Source organism: Lampetra planeri, chromosome 2 (assembly GCF_965212315.1).
Source record: "Lampetra planeri chromosome 2, kcLamPlan1.2.h2, whole genome shotgun sequence".
NCBI classification, from domain to species: Eukaryota; Metazoa; Chordata; class Hyperoartia; order Petromyzontiformes; family Petromyzontidae; genus Lampetra; species Lampetra planeri.
In genome coordinates, this window is record NC_136108.1 from 1038890 (window position 1) to 1052745 (window position 13856).

Here is a 13856-nt window from a genome sequence, read left to right on the forward strand (position 1 = left end):
TCGTGAAAATCCTCTCGTCAGAGTCCCGATTATCTGATACGCTCGTTATGCATGCCCTCATTCGATCCACCAAAAATTCCATTATCAATGGATTGATTCGTCCCATTAGCTGCTGCAGATAAGATTGACCCGGAAGTTGTAGCAAACTTGATCTGTTATCTGCGCTTATCCGTGTAGCAGTCAGCTGATGAAGTCATCTCCCGGAAGCACTCCATTCATCCTATTTATCCGAGCGTTCACGAAGATAAGAGGAGTGACCCAGAAGTGATGACAGATTCATCCGTTTGTCCGTACTCGGACAAAAGGAGTAACATGAATGAATGGGGATAATATGATCTGCTGGTACAGCTTCCCCCCCCCCCCCTCAACGGTATAAGAGACATTTCACCACAGTGACAAACACACTGTGCGCGTGATTAAGAAGTCCCAAAGTCCGTTTGACAAATGGTCAAGGCCCGGCCATAGTGTGTAAGACATGTCAACGTCCCATCTGTCGAAAAGTTGAAATATTCACCCGCAAGCGATACGGGCGCTGTGTGCAGTGCGCAGTTTGAGCACGTGTGTTGTTGTGTTATTGTTGTTTGTTGCATTCCTACCACGTGACAAAAGTTACACACGTCGCGGTCCCTCGCCTGGGCTCGTTGCTGTAGGGCCCTGACAGTGGGTGGTCGGCCAAAGAGGTTTTCAGGATTCGCCTGGTTCGCGAGGCTTTTCGCTCGCGCAGCATGCCAGCATTGTTGAATGTGAACAAAAAAAAGCTTTAAAATTTTTGTGTGCGAAGTGGGGGGGGGGGGGGTATTTATTTATTTATATACGGCCAGGCTAATTCCCACCTGCACGTCGCGACTGGTGTGCTGAGCTGGGGCTTCAGGTGGTAATAATGGGGTGGTCCTGTGGCTCTTGGCCAGATGTCATGGACAGGAACAAGGGGGGGGGGGGGGTTTGAGCCGATGATCCTTCCTCGGAGTGAGAGCCGTGTGCCTCCACTGCTCTGCCTGGTAAAAGCTATTCGTATTGATCTTCGCTCGACCCCCGGTAGGACGCATCGAGGCAGGGAAGAGGCGAGGCACTCGGATTAATTTTTTCTTTAAATCCGCGAATGTCGCTCACTGCGGGGCGGCAGGGTTAAGTGAACGGTCGCCTCGGCACGCGTCACGGACGCGCTCGCAAAACAGTTTTTTTGCGCTAAGTGTTTCCTTTCCTTTAAGACGTGCAGCTTTTATTAAATAAATTGTTTCGACGAGGCCTTGGAGCGCAATATTTCTTTGGATCTTTTGTCAAAAAACGTTGAGGCGGCTTGACTAAATATTGGCTCAGGGAAGAGTAACACGACGCACGCCAAAATGAGAGAAAGTGGTTTGTACGGCGCTCAGGAATGCAAAAAAAAGACGCACTGAAAAAAAAATGCGCTACTTGGGCTTCATTTTGGAGCCAACGCACGGTAGAAAACCGGTGCCCTCTTTTCGTGCGTGTGGCTCTCATGCCTGAAGTCCGTTACGGCATCGAGTTTCACAATCTGCTGAACATTCAAAGTGAAGCTGGCCTTGGTGGAGGAGTGGTTAAATATGAAAGGGCGGCCCTGTTGGGTGAACCCCCGTTGTCCTTGGCCAGGTTTTCGCGCGCCAAACACGCGTCTGGCTTGGCACAGGCAAACTTCTTTTATAGCCAGCGCGTGCGTGTGTGTGCGTGTGTGTGTGTGCGTGTGTGTGTGCGTGTGTGTGCGTGTGTGCGTGTGTGCGTGTGTGCGCGTGTGTGCGTGGGTGGGGAACAGCAGTGCAGCGGCCACGCTGCACTGCCCACGGTCAACACTGGTTCTGGGCCTCCCGTAGGTCGACTCGGCTTCAAATGAGTAGCTGGTGCGGTGTGTAAACACATCCATTGGGGAGACAAAGGTGACCGGGCGTGGTTACTGGCCACCCACCCACTCGTGTGCCTTCACAGTCTTCATAGGTGTTCGCTTACAGCACTTGCTCCTACAGTCTGTTAAGGCTATATGGGGGATCTTTGGCTTTTTTGTGTGTTCATGCACATAGTGCTTGTCATACAGCAGTCCCATTAAGGACAGCAAGTTTTATCATGTCGTTCCACTGCCCTCTTCATATGCGCATTAAGGAACAATCTATGATTGACGTACACAATTCATGTACATTTACCGTAGAACGGTTTATGCATAAACTGTGTTCACTATTTCACTGCATTGTGTGTGTTAGACATGCAGTGATTTACACCTCCCAGTTACGTGATGGATCGTCGTGGTTTAAGGGTTGCGATTTCATACAAGAGTGGATTTCGTTTCCGTCCCATTTGTTCTCTTTCATTTCTCTCGCCCTTTGTTTGTTTTTGTCCTGCTTCTATTGGCGTCTTCACTCCATGAGACTGTTGCATTGCATTTGCATATCAAACCCTGAACATTCATCCATTTTCGGTCACACAATTTATTGTTCAGTGTGTGTAACGCGAGTGCAATATTTCAGTTCGGACGAATTGGCGCATCATCATCATCGCAACGTCTTAAAAAAAACGAAGTAGTTTTTTTTTCATTTGCATCAGTGCACACATGTGGTAGTCGGAGGGTACGGCGGCACCGTTGACACGGCCAACACGCATCACAGGGCCATGGCAATCGCTTTAATAAGAGCCCCTAAACGCATTTTTTGAGCCTGCGTCGCCGACGAAAAGTGGCCGGCACGATTGGGTTGCCGAGCCGCAATAACCGCAGCCAAAATCCCCGCGAGGGTTTCTCCGTCGATGTGCTGTGCACAGATGCGGCTTGGCGACGAGAGCGGCCTGCGTGCAGCGTGGGGCCGTGGGTGGGACGCGGGAGCCTGGCGGAGCGCCTGGCGGCCGTGTCTTCGCGTCGCCCTGCGGCTCGGCAACGTCGCGTCGTAGAGTTCAGCCGTCGCTGTCAAAAAACCTCAAAACACTGCCGTGCACGGTTAAGCATGGGGTGGGGGGGGGGGTCCTTGGCCAGAACCTTCGAACATGTACGCACACGCGCAGCGTGCACGCACGGACGCACGTATTGAGACGGACGGCAGCTACAGCCGGTGCACTGGCAATCAATCCTGCTGATTACTGCAGTAATTCTGCCAAGTTCTTACGGCTAATTTACTTCCTAGAATCCAAGCGCTCTTGCATGTACAGAACAAGTGGGTTTCGGCATTTTCCTAAGAATTTAATGTGTTTTTCTTCAATAAATAATTCCCAAGAAGCTTGTTTGTTTGAACAGCAGGCGTTCGGATTTTCTTCCCTCATCCCAACACCTCGCTGGCATGGGGGGCGGGGTGAGTGGGGGGGAATGAGATGAGCTGATTCTCCAGATGTAAATAAAGATGACGCAAAGTCCTCGTCGGCTGCTTCCTGTGACGATGGCCGCGACGGTTTGGCCGCGGCCTGTCGCGCGAGCGGTGAGGTGGAACCGCGTGTCACGCAGGCGGAGAGCGGCGCGCGTCGACTTGTAGGCTGTATATTGGGACTCATCGCTTGCAGTTTATTCGTAGTGTTTACAATCTGCGTTAACTATGTCGCACCGTGAGGGCTGTGGCTATTTGCAAATCGGCCTCGTGCGAGGGCACATGGCGCTGGCTGAGGAACGCCCCCGCTCCTCGTCCGGGAATCAGAGCGATTGGTCAAGCTATTTACACGCTCACAATTTTTAGATCTTGTTTTCTTTAAATGTTTTTTGTTTCCCCTCCCCACCCTCCCACTGAACGCAAGGCGCTATATCAGGCTGTCAGCGGAGATCAAAACACGCATTAGCGTGAATGCCTTGGCGAAGTGTTAATATTGGCATTGCATGACAGATATCTGGCCTTTATAAATATCTCTAGACCAAAGTGTTTACTTTTCCACCATCCCCACGACTGCTGCACGCGCCGCAGCGCTCGGTCCGCGCGGCACTCGCAGAGTCTGCGATGGCTTCGCCCACCTCGTGCCGTGGAAGGCGCGGTGCTGCTGCTGCTGCTTGTTTAAAACTCCTTTGCCTCCGTTTGGGCGGTGCAGCTGTTGACCGCGCAGCATGCAGGCGGGACGCTTGCGGGTTCAAATCCCAGCCGAAGGTCGGCTCAGCCCCGCAACCCCTCTGAAGGCGATAAAAATTGTACTTTGATGAGCGTCTGGGGATGTCGACAGCGGTTGCATTATGGAAAGACTTGCCCCTGCCACATTTATGTTGAAATTCCACCAATGGCATAGGGCGAATAAACAGAATGAGTGCCGCCTATTGGACTTTTAAAAATGAACATATAGCCGACTTCCTTAGCTGGTTCTTTTTACTGTTCAATTAGTATTGTGCTGAATTCATAAGTGTGCAGTCTTCTGCATGAATATGTTTTCGCTAGGTCTCTTTCGTAAAATTATTGTTTGTTGCAAAGAGCTCTTTCCTGATTCATTCAAACAATGCATTATAATTTCATAGATTTTATGCAGCTTGAATTATACCGATACACATTCACAGGCTCGAGAATCTTGGAGTGATGAGTGAGCAGCCCCGCACGGAACACAGATAGGTTATGTTTATACATCAGATAGACATTTGTTTCGGATGTAATGTTTTACGTTCCACGTTGTGGTGGGGTGCCTTCGCCCTTATGCCGGCACCCAACAAACAGCTCACTGCGGTGTCACGGAGTGGTGGGATCTGTAGCATGCGCCCACAATAGCGGCGCACATGCTTTTTGATCGCTGTGACCTTGGGGCATTGTCAGTGGAGGCAGGATGAGGGCTCAAACCAGTGAACCTCAACCCTTAAGGGAAGCGCCCTGTCTGCTCCAAAGACCACCCAACCACTACAAAAACGAGCGAGTTGACACTCCAACTGCCACGGCGAGCCTGAGTGCGTGGTGTACGTTGGGAGCGGGAGTTTAGTGGTTTGTGTATCGGTGGCAGATTTGAACCCGGTGACGAGTTAGATTCCCGCTCACGACAAATAACGGTGGCGAATATTTTTACTGATCTTTGGGAGTCCCCTAGATTGACTCAGCCTTAAATGAACATCTGGTGCGGTGTGTAAACGTCAGCACTGGGAAGACAAAGGCGTCCGGGCTTGGTGTTGCCCACTCACCCGATCGTTTACCGTGCCAGTCTTCATAGGTGCTTTCTCACAGCACTTGCCCCAACAGTCTGTTTAAGGCTATATGGGGGGGGGATCTTTTGTCTTCGCCTTGAGGGGTTTTGTGGGAAGCGGTTGTACAATGGCTCATACATCATTGGTTAATGCTGTCGTAACTGATCTAAACTACCCCTTAGGTTGACTCGGCCTTAAATTACTTACCTCGTGTGGTGTGTTAATGTCGGCCGAGACAAAGGAGGGTGGACGTGTGGGGCTTGCCGCACGACCCCCTCGTGTGCGTGCTGGGTTTTTAATAGGTGCTCATGAGCAGCACTTTCTCCAGTAGTCTATAACAGGCTGTGCGGGGGATCTTTGGCTTTGTGCGCGTGTTTACGTGTAAATATGTGACGGGCGGTCGTGTCTTGTTTCACACGCGGTGCTGTAACCCTCGTGACCGAGGTTTGATTCCTCACTCTGATTCACAGCACCACTGGTGATTGAAAGCTGAACCTGGCCTAAGCCTCCCAAATGTCAACTCGGCCTGCATTTGACATTTACCGGTTTGCACATCGGTGCAACAGTCTACCTAATATATCTGTTTAATGTTTCTGTGACTTTATTTGTACTATGATGAGTATAAGATGAATCTGCCTGAGGTAACTTACACTGCAGGGAATTTATTATTTTACGTTGATTTATATTTTGTGCAACATTTTATATTTCTCACGCGACACCGTTGTTTTACTCTGATTTATATTTGCCTCATTGCGGTATTTATTTTACTTTGTATTGCTATTGCCATTTTGGTAACTGTTGCAAATGAGACCCATGCCGGTCTCTTGCATTCTCACCTGGTTCAACACGTGACGCAACGCGTGAGCGTCAGCACTGGGGTGGCTCGTATGTTGCCGACTACCCTCCAGAGACCCCCCCCCACCCCGCCCCTGTGTGCCTTACCCGCTTGGATAGGCGCTCACTAACAGCGCTGAGAGGGAGGGAGAGGAGGGGCGTGCGGGCCAGAGAACGTCCGCGAGTTAGAGACGTCACGTTGACCGTTACGAGCCGTAAGTGGGCGCCTGGGGCAGGACGCGTCGCGTGAGGTTACGATGGCCAGTGGCCGTGCCTAACGATGGAGCGGCACTCAAAGGAGGGAACACGCACGAGGGCACGCGCAACGTGGAGATGGAGCGATGAAACCGGGCCATGCGCAGGTCGCTCGATGGATCGTCGCATCGTGAGGCCGTGAGAGACGGCAACGGCTCGGGTAGGCCTTCGTGCAGCGGTTTGTTGGCCGTGGCCGATGATGATGAACGGGACAATTCCATGAGGCTGAAATGGAAGGGTATTTCAATTTGCTGTCTCCGGGGTTGCTGTATTTCATGGATGTTTCTTATCGTGATGTCCAAACCGTATATTTAATTCACATCTAAAGCAAAAAACAAATTACAGCTAAAGCTGCTGAAATCCGCATGGGGCATTTTCATGGGTTACATAGCTTGTGGAAATGCTGCCCTCTTGGCATCTGCTCTGCCTGCATGGCTCACATGCTGCTGCGATGCTCTTAAATGTATCCGACATGGGTCAGATTTCCCGGGGATTACCTGGGGCTGTGCTATACACATGAATTTATACATTCTGTCAATTTGTGTGCGCACGTGCGTGTGTGGTGAGCACGGTTGGTCGCGTACGGTGCGAAATAAGTTCTACGTACATACGTACGTTAGCGCATCGTGCTACGAACCCGGCGACTATGATTCTCGCTCACGACTAATAATAGTGGCGAATAATTGAACTGGTCCTCCTCTAGGTCGACTCAGTCTTAAACATGCGCCAGGTGCCTTTGTCAGCGCTCGCCAACAAAGGCTATATAGGGGTCTTTGTCTTTTGTTTTTGTGCATGTGTGTGTGTGTGTTCATGGGCCTGTCTGTGTGGTGAGCAGTGACATCGTGGTTAGCACACTGTGCTACAAACCTGTTGACCTCATTCCCCTGGTTTACGGAGTAAAATTCCTGACCATGGCTGACATCCGTGGTGAGTTATAAAATGAAACCAGTCCTTCGCTTCCCCTAGGTCAGCGCCGGCTTAAACGGGTACTTGTTGTGATGTGTAAGATTGAGCGAAGATGGCTCGACGTAGTTGCGGCCACACGGCCCTCTCGTTCGCCGTGCTTGCTTCAAGAGGTGCTCGCTGATAGCACTTGCCCCGACCGCCTGTTGAAGGATAGATGGCGAACTTGGTCTTCATCTCTGGTGAAGAGCTGCCACACAGGATGAGAAAACTTAATTCTAGATTTGAAGCTTTCGTGACCTCAAGGATTCATACTCTTAGGTTTTTTTCGGTAAAGTCACTTAGGTAAATTTTTTTTCTGATATATATATGTTTTACCTACGTGACTTTACCGAAAAAAACCTACGAGTATGAGAAATTGCTGACCAATGCCACAAATGTATACTAATAATTAATGTCCTCTACATTTCCAGGAAAGCATGACTGAGTCTCCAGACTCGTTTGCATGATGATCCTGCCTTGATGTTTTTTTCCCCATTTCTTTCAAATGAGTGTCATGCGCTGAGGTGTGCTCTTCACTATCACAGTGCGACTGTTTGTTGTACATCTGTGCGAGCGTGTTTATACTTGGGTGGGCATGAGTGTTTGAACATATGTTTAAATGCATGCGAGCGTGTTCATTTGACTGTGTGTGTACAAGCGCGTGGGAATGCTTGACCACGGTCCTCTACGCAGTCAAAGGCAGAGAGGGATCCGTTGGCCGCCTTTCTGCAACCTTCTGATTGGCCGCTGACGTGCGAGGTTCTGCCGGTCTGTCCAGTCGACGCTCCGCGGGAGTCACGGCGAAACGTGTCGAAGTCGTAACCCCAACGGCGCATGACTTTGCGACGCTCGTGATTGCTTGCAAGCCAGGGGCGGTGGCTAATCGAGTGTGCAGGTGGTGCAACTGCACCGGAACCCATGGCCCGGAAGGGGCCCAGATGTCAGGCTTCGAAGAGGAGAGACATGGAAGAGGCCGGGGGCATTTAATTCCATGCACCAGGGCCCATGCTAACCGCGCTACATCACCGCTCGCCGCTCCCTTAACCACGAACCCTAATTGCCCTAAAATGCTCACACGTGGGTTAATGCCTTTAACCGAGTGCACGTGCAATGGCTGATGAAAAAGTGGCGGAGGGAAATATCCGAGAGAGAGTGAATAACGATGTCAGGTGGCCGCGCCAGTCCGGACGCCGCTTGCACGTGGCGCGTGATGCACAGCGGCACGCGGCTGCACAGCAAGAGAGTTTGCCCGCGGCTCACGGGAAGAGGAGTCCGGAGCCGCATCCGAGCGCTCTCGAGCCCTGCTTTGCGTACGTGTGCGCATCGCCATTGCACGCGGTGCAGCCCGCTGCTCACGCGCGCGCCAAATGGCAGGGATTTTACTTCGTAATAGCCTTGGCTTTTTTTTTTGAACGGCGTACAGTTGTGCAGAGAGATTAAAGCTCAGGCGACTAAAGGAAGTCGCTCGCTCTCTTCTCTGTGTTTCGATCGTTGGGGGATTTACAAAGCGCCTCGTGTGAAAGACCTGACGCAGAAGCTCCCTTGGTATCGATCTTCCGTGAAATTTATGGGCAACCTTAAACCGCATCGGCTCACAAACCATGGCTGATGCTGTTTCTGAATGCACCCATGGAAAATAAACTTAAAACCAACTCCGGTGTACGACTTTTGTCGGCCCGAACAGAATTGTGGAGCGTATAACGACTCAACGGCCCGATTCGCAATTACGAAGGAGGCATCGTCATATGCAATGCACTCCATTATCTGGCTCAATCACATGGGTGTAAAATTATGGCTGTTGCTGTACATCAACATAGGCCATACGAAGAAGAATGAGGATTGTAAATTAAGTGAACCCTCATTGCGTTGATGACTTGAGTTTTGGGTGGCGCAAGTCGTGCAAACTCTCTCGTCCTCTGTCACCTCTGTCATGCAGTCTGCGTGCGCGCGTGTGTGTTACGCGCTGCGCTACGCTACGCATCCAGCGACCCGAGTTCGATTCCCGCTCATGGCCACCAACATCAGTGACGATTCATTGACCAGGTCATGGGCCTCCCCTAGGTCGACTCAGCCTCAAATGAGTCCCCGGTGCAGCGTGGCCACCCACCCCCTCGTGTGCCGTTCTGGCCTTCGTAGGTGCTCGTTAACAGCACTTGCCCCAACAGTCTGTGAAGGATATACGTGGGATCTTTGTCTTTGTTGTGTTCAGCTCTTGAGGGAGGTCTGAGCTCCCCCGCCAGGCCTCCTCATTGTAGCCAAGTCCCCTCTCACGTGAGTAGGGTTCGTACGCGTAAGGTAGTTAGTTTTTCTTTGGGTCTTAAACCTTTATAAAACGTTTGCCTTTAGCAGCTAACTCCCTTTTCCCGATGACGACCGCTCGTGTTGCGATCGAAACGTCGTAGTTTTTTGTTATTTATTTTGAACCTATCTACGTGACTTTACCGAAAAACCCAAATAATATGAATTCCTGCAGTCACGAAAGCTTTCAGTTAAGGTAGTTAGTTTATTAAGAGGTGACCCACTCCCTATGGTTAACGCTTATTTATACGCGAGGATCAGTGAGATTTTGAGATGGGGTTATTTCAAGCATGGCCGAGCCACGCGCGTTATTTAATATTTAAACATAGCGTCCTGCCCCCGACAGCGGTGCAGTGGTTATATCGGCGCACAGTCGATCACTGTAGTAAGCAAACACGGAGCCCCTAAACGTGGCGAGCCTGAGCTCCCCCATTGCTTTTTAGAGTCCCCGGTCGCAGCCCTTTTGGACTGCTTTCCTACAGATAAACTTTTATTTGTTGGCTATTAGTGGTCAGCTTTGCGTTAAGTGATTGCGTTAAGTACATTCCGATAACGTACTGCGTTCCGATAACTGGTCACGCTGCTCGTGTTTATTGGTCGTCCTCGATGCAAATATCCTTGAGGTGCTGTCACATGAGATGGAGGTGGAACAGCAGAGTGGACTGTTATGCTTCCAGCACACCGGTGAAGGAGAGTGGTTGGGATGGGCCCTGGTGCTAGGAATTACATGGGGATCCCACCCTGTCCAATGTCCCCGCTTCGTCTTCTTCATCTGCGTAGCCCAGCACTTCGGCCCCTCCAGCTCGAATCGGAATCGTGATTGAGACGGGAGGAATCCGATGATCTGTGGAGCTTTCTTTCACCGATGTCCAGTCGGGGCGGGGTCAGCCAGTGACAACAACAAGTGAGCAATCGATAGTGCACCGCCTACACTCTCGATTGCATTGCCACTGTTGTTTGCTCACTAAACATTTATTTTTATGCTTTTGCCCCTCGGTTGTATTGTGCCCGCAAGCACAAGTGTGCCAAACACGTGACCAGCTCTGAGAACACTACATGTCACGAGTGGAACTCCACCCAATTTTTGTGAATCACACCCGAGTTGCATATCATGTCAGGGTTGCCACCTGTTTAGGTTTGAGCCGGTCAGTCCAGGAATTGGCACTTGTGTTTGGGTGGCAGGAATTGTTTCGTGTGGAGATCTGGTATCGGTATTTATTGCAGTAAGCTGCACAGTTTTGATAGATCGAGTGCTGAATGAGAAATACGTATGGGTTTAGTCTTTGGAAAACGTTTCAACCCAAATCCATCTTGAATGAGTGATGTGTGCGGAATGCTCGTTGGAAGGTGTTACGGGGTTGATGGTGCGTGGCAGGAAGGTGCCACAGGCACAGAGGCAAGGAGTCGTTCATTGCTCTCCTATTTTTCGAACTCGGGTCATCAGATTCACAGCGCAATAGACTAAAACTCCTACACTAAAGTACTTGCCTTCTCTGAATATGCACAATGCTTGCAGGTGTGTCTGTGTCTTTGTGCGCCGAGTGCGACGCGGTGGTACAGTCGTTAGTCTGTTGCGCTCTGAACCCGATAGCCTGAGTTAATTTCCCGGCCACTGCTAACGTCAATGTCAAGTGATAGCTGAACCGGTCCTGGACCTCCCCTACATTGACTCAACCTTAAATGAGTATCTGGCGTGGTGTGTTCAACATCAGCACTGGGGAGACGAAGGCCTTAAGAGGCCCTCGCTAGCAGCACTTGCGTGCCCAGTCAGGCTGTGCGGGGTCTCGGTATGTAGGGTGGGGGTGCTAATTTCCAAGCACTTGTCCCAAAAGTCTGCTAAGGTTATACGGGGGATATTTGTCTTTTGTGGGGGTTTTCTGACTAATGGTTGTGCTGTCGTCCCATCTGGTTTTAAAAATTACAGCAGGATTTCGCTAATCCGGATTAATCGGAGACCAAACTGCAGAAGGGGGAGAAAAAAATCGCGATCCAAACAATAAATTCCCACGATGATTTACCATCGGCCGCTCCCCTGCATACATGCGGGAGCAGCAGCATTGTGAATGCAGTCGGTGGCCGTGATAAGGCTGCAGCAGTGTCTTCCGTTTACACTGATCAATAGCGCGCACACAGCGTTTGTCTTAGAGCAATGCTTAATAATTTAAGCCGTTATGTAATATTCAAACGCCATCTGGATAAAGTGGGAAATCCGGATTAGCCGAGTTGAGAGAATCAGAATAGTTCCTGGGTTTATGAATCTCGATAAAGCAAAGCTGCAATCGATGTTAACTAACTTATCTTTTGTTTTGTATCATACCCATGGTGAATGTGTGAGGGTGATGGTGTGATGGTTGATGTCATAGCTGTGGTGATGATGTGAGGGTGATGGTGTTGATGTTGGATGCATGGTGATGGTGTGATGGTGTTTAGCACAGAAGAGATGCTGCTGTGTGGAAATCCCAGACGGACGTGCTTATCACAGCTGCCGGGGCCCTTGTGTGTGTGTGTGTACAGAAGCCCATGTGGGGAGCGATAGTGTCGTGGGGAGACAAAGGCGGCCAGGCGTAGTGCTGGTCACCCACCCCCTCGTGTGCCGTGCCGGCCTTCGTAAGTGCTCGCTTAATAGCACTTGCCCCAACAGTCTGTAAAGGCTATAAGGCGGATCCTTTGTCTTTGTGTTTGCAGGAGCCCATGGCCGGTGAGAGGAGGATGGACGAGCTTGTAGGGGAACTGGAGGTGGAACGGCGCAACCTCAAAAGGTACCGGTCGTGGCGCCCGGCAGTAGGCAACCCAAGCAACAGCGTAGGGTCCCAAATAGCTGAGGGTGGGGGGTGGGGGGGCTCGCACTCATGAAGAAAATATACGGGGTCACCAAATACCAAACCAAACTCAGATCCTTCCTCTAACTTGTGGATCACTTTAATTATTTCACCGAAGTTGCGTGGCTCGCTCAGCACATCGCGTTTGTTGTCGTGGGATACACCCACAAATCATTTTTGCTTCGTGCCTCCAGAGGGCTGTCGGCCAGCACTGAGAGGACCGCCGGATGGCACGGGCTAAATGTCGCGCACAAAACACTCAGCCAAACGTAAACAAAACAAAACACGACCTCTTTTTGTAATTGTGCACACTCTTTGTACGTTCTCTATTGCGGCAGCAGAACCCCCTCCTTTGGGTTTGCAGACTTTGAGTATCCAGTTACTCATGAGCACGTAGAAGTCACTTTAAGCAATTTACTAAAAGTCCAACCTTTGGCAGATTGCAAGCAGCCGCAAGCTGATAGCGCTGGGAGCCGCTTATAAAACATTTACAGGCCTTGGCATGGGGGTATAGGGACGTTTATGAGTTTTCTCAGTGAGCCCGCGAGAGCGATAGAAGAGAGGGGAGAGGGAGGGTGGGAGGGGAGCGCGCTGCATGGCATGTACCCACTGGCTCCGTCTGCCCTGCTAAAACAAGCACCGCACGTGACCTACGCAGGGAGAGGGTCATCTGGTCCCTAAACCAGCTGACGCTTGTGAAAACAAAGGGACCACCATGCCCGGGTCTTGACCAACACTGGCTTTTACAGACTCGGTGTCTCCGTCGTTGGGGAGCTCGGTGTTAGAGTGGGGAGATGTTTAAAGTAGCGGGGGGGGGGGCGGTGGGCACGGACAGAGCCGTGCCTCCTTCGCCTGTAGCACGCATCTGCGCCGGTTTGCTTATCTGGCCAGTTCATGCGGTAATATTGCCAGTCGGTACGCCTTTCTGGTTGATGTCTTCATCACAGAGTGCTCTGCCTCCGTGCCCTGCGAATCCTCTCTGCCTCGCAGCACGTGGCTGGCTTCTGGGCTCCTGCATTAGCGTCGGGACACGGGGTTGTTGCGGCGCGACGGTGCCCGCCGGCCCCCGCCGCGTTTCCCGAGGGCCGGTGGCTTCGGTGTGCAAGCGTGTGCGTGAGTGCGCTCCGCCCGCGTCAATGGACGTTTGTGTGATTGTTGAGTGGAGCCAAGGGGCAGTCGGAAAGTTTGAAAATGAGATACGAGAGCAAGCCACAAAGATCCCCCCCCTGTATAGCTGTAATGGACTGTTAAGGCAAGCGCTGTTGGCGAGGACCTGTTAGTGATGTTTACACATCGCACAAGATGCTTATTTATGACTGAATCGACCTCGAGGAGGCCCAATGTTAGGTCATACAATCGAACTTGGGTCGCCGGGTTCGTAGTGCAGCACGCTAGCCGCTACACTACCGCTTCCCAGCTATGTACACACTCATACAATTGAAGCCCATTTTGTACTAATAATACAATTATCATCAGAGACTTTCCAGTAAACATGCAATGTTGGGCCAACGCTGGCCCAATGTTGGTCCAACGGTTCAAACCTCGTGCCAACGTTGGCTCAACATTGCATGTTTACTGGGCTCATATATGTCTTGAGAATTTTACAGGCACGTGCGTGATGACATGCACTTCTCTTCGGC

At 51.0% G+C, this 13856-nt stretch overlaps 1 protein-coding gene across 1 annotated transcript in view; it reads left to right on the plus strand.

The window, feature by feature from the left end:
- NCKAP5 (NCK associated protein 5) overlaps positions 1 to 13856 on the plus strand; it is a 259865-nt gene that overhangs the window by 89050 nt on the left and 156959 nt on the right. Inside the window, exon 3 of the mRNA XM_078603791.1 lies at positions 12083 to 12156. Within this exon, the coding sequence (XP_078459917.1) occupies positions 12083 to 12156 (74 nt within the window). The remainder of the gene's footprint in view (positions 1 to 12082; positions 12157 to 13856) is intronic.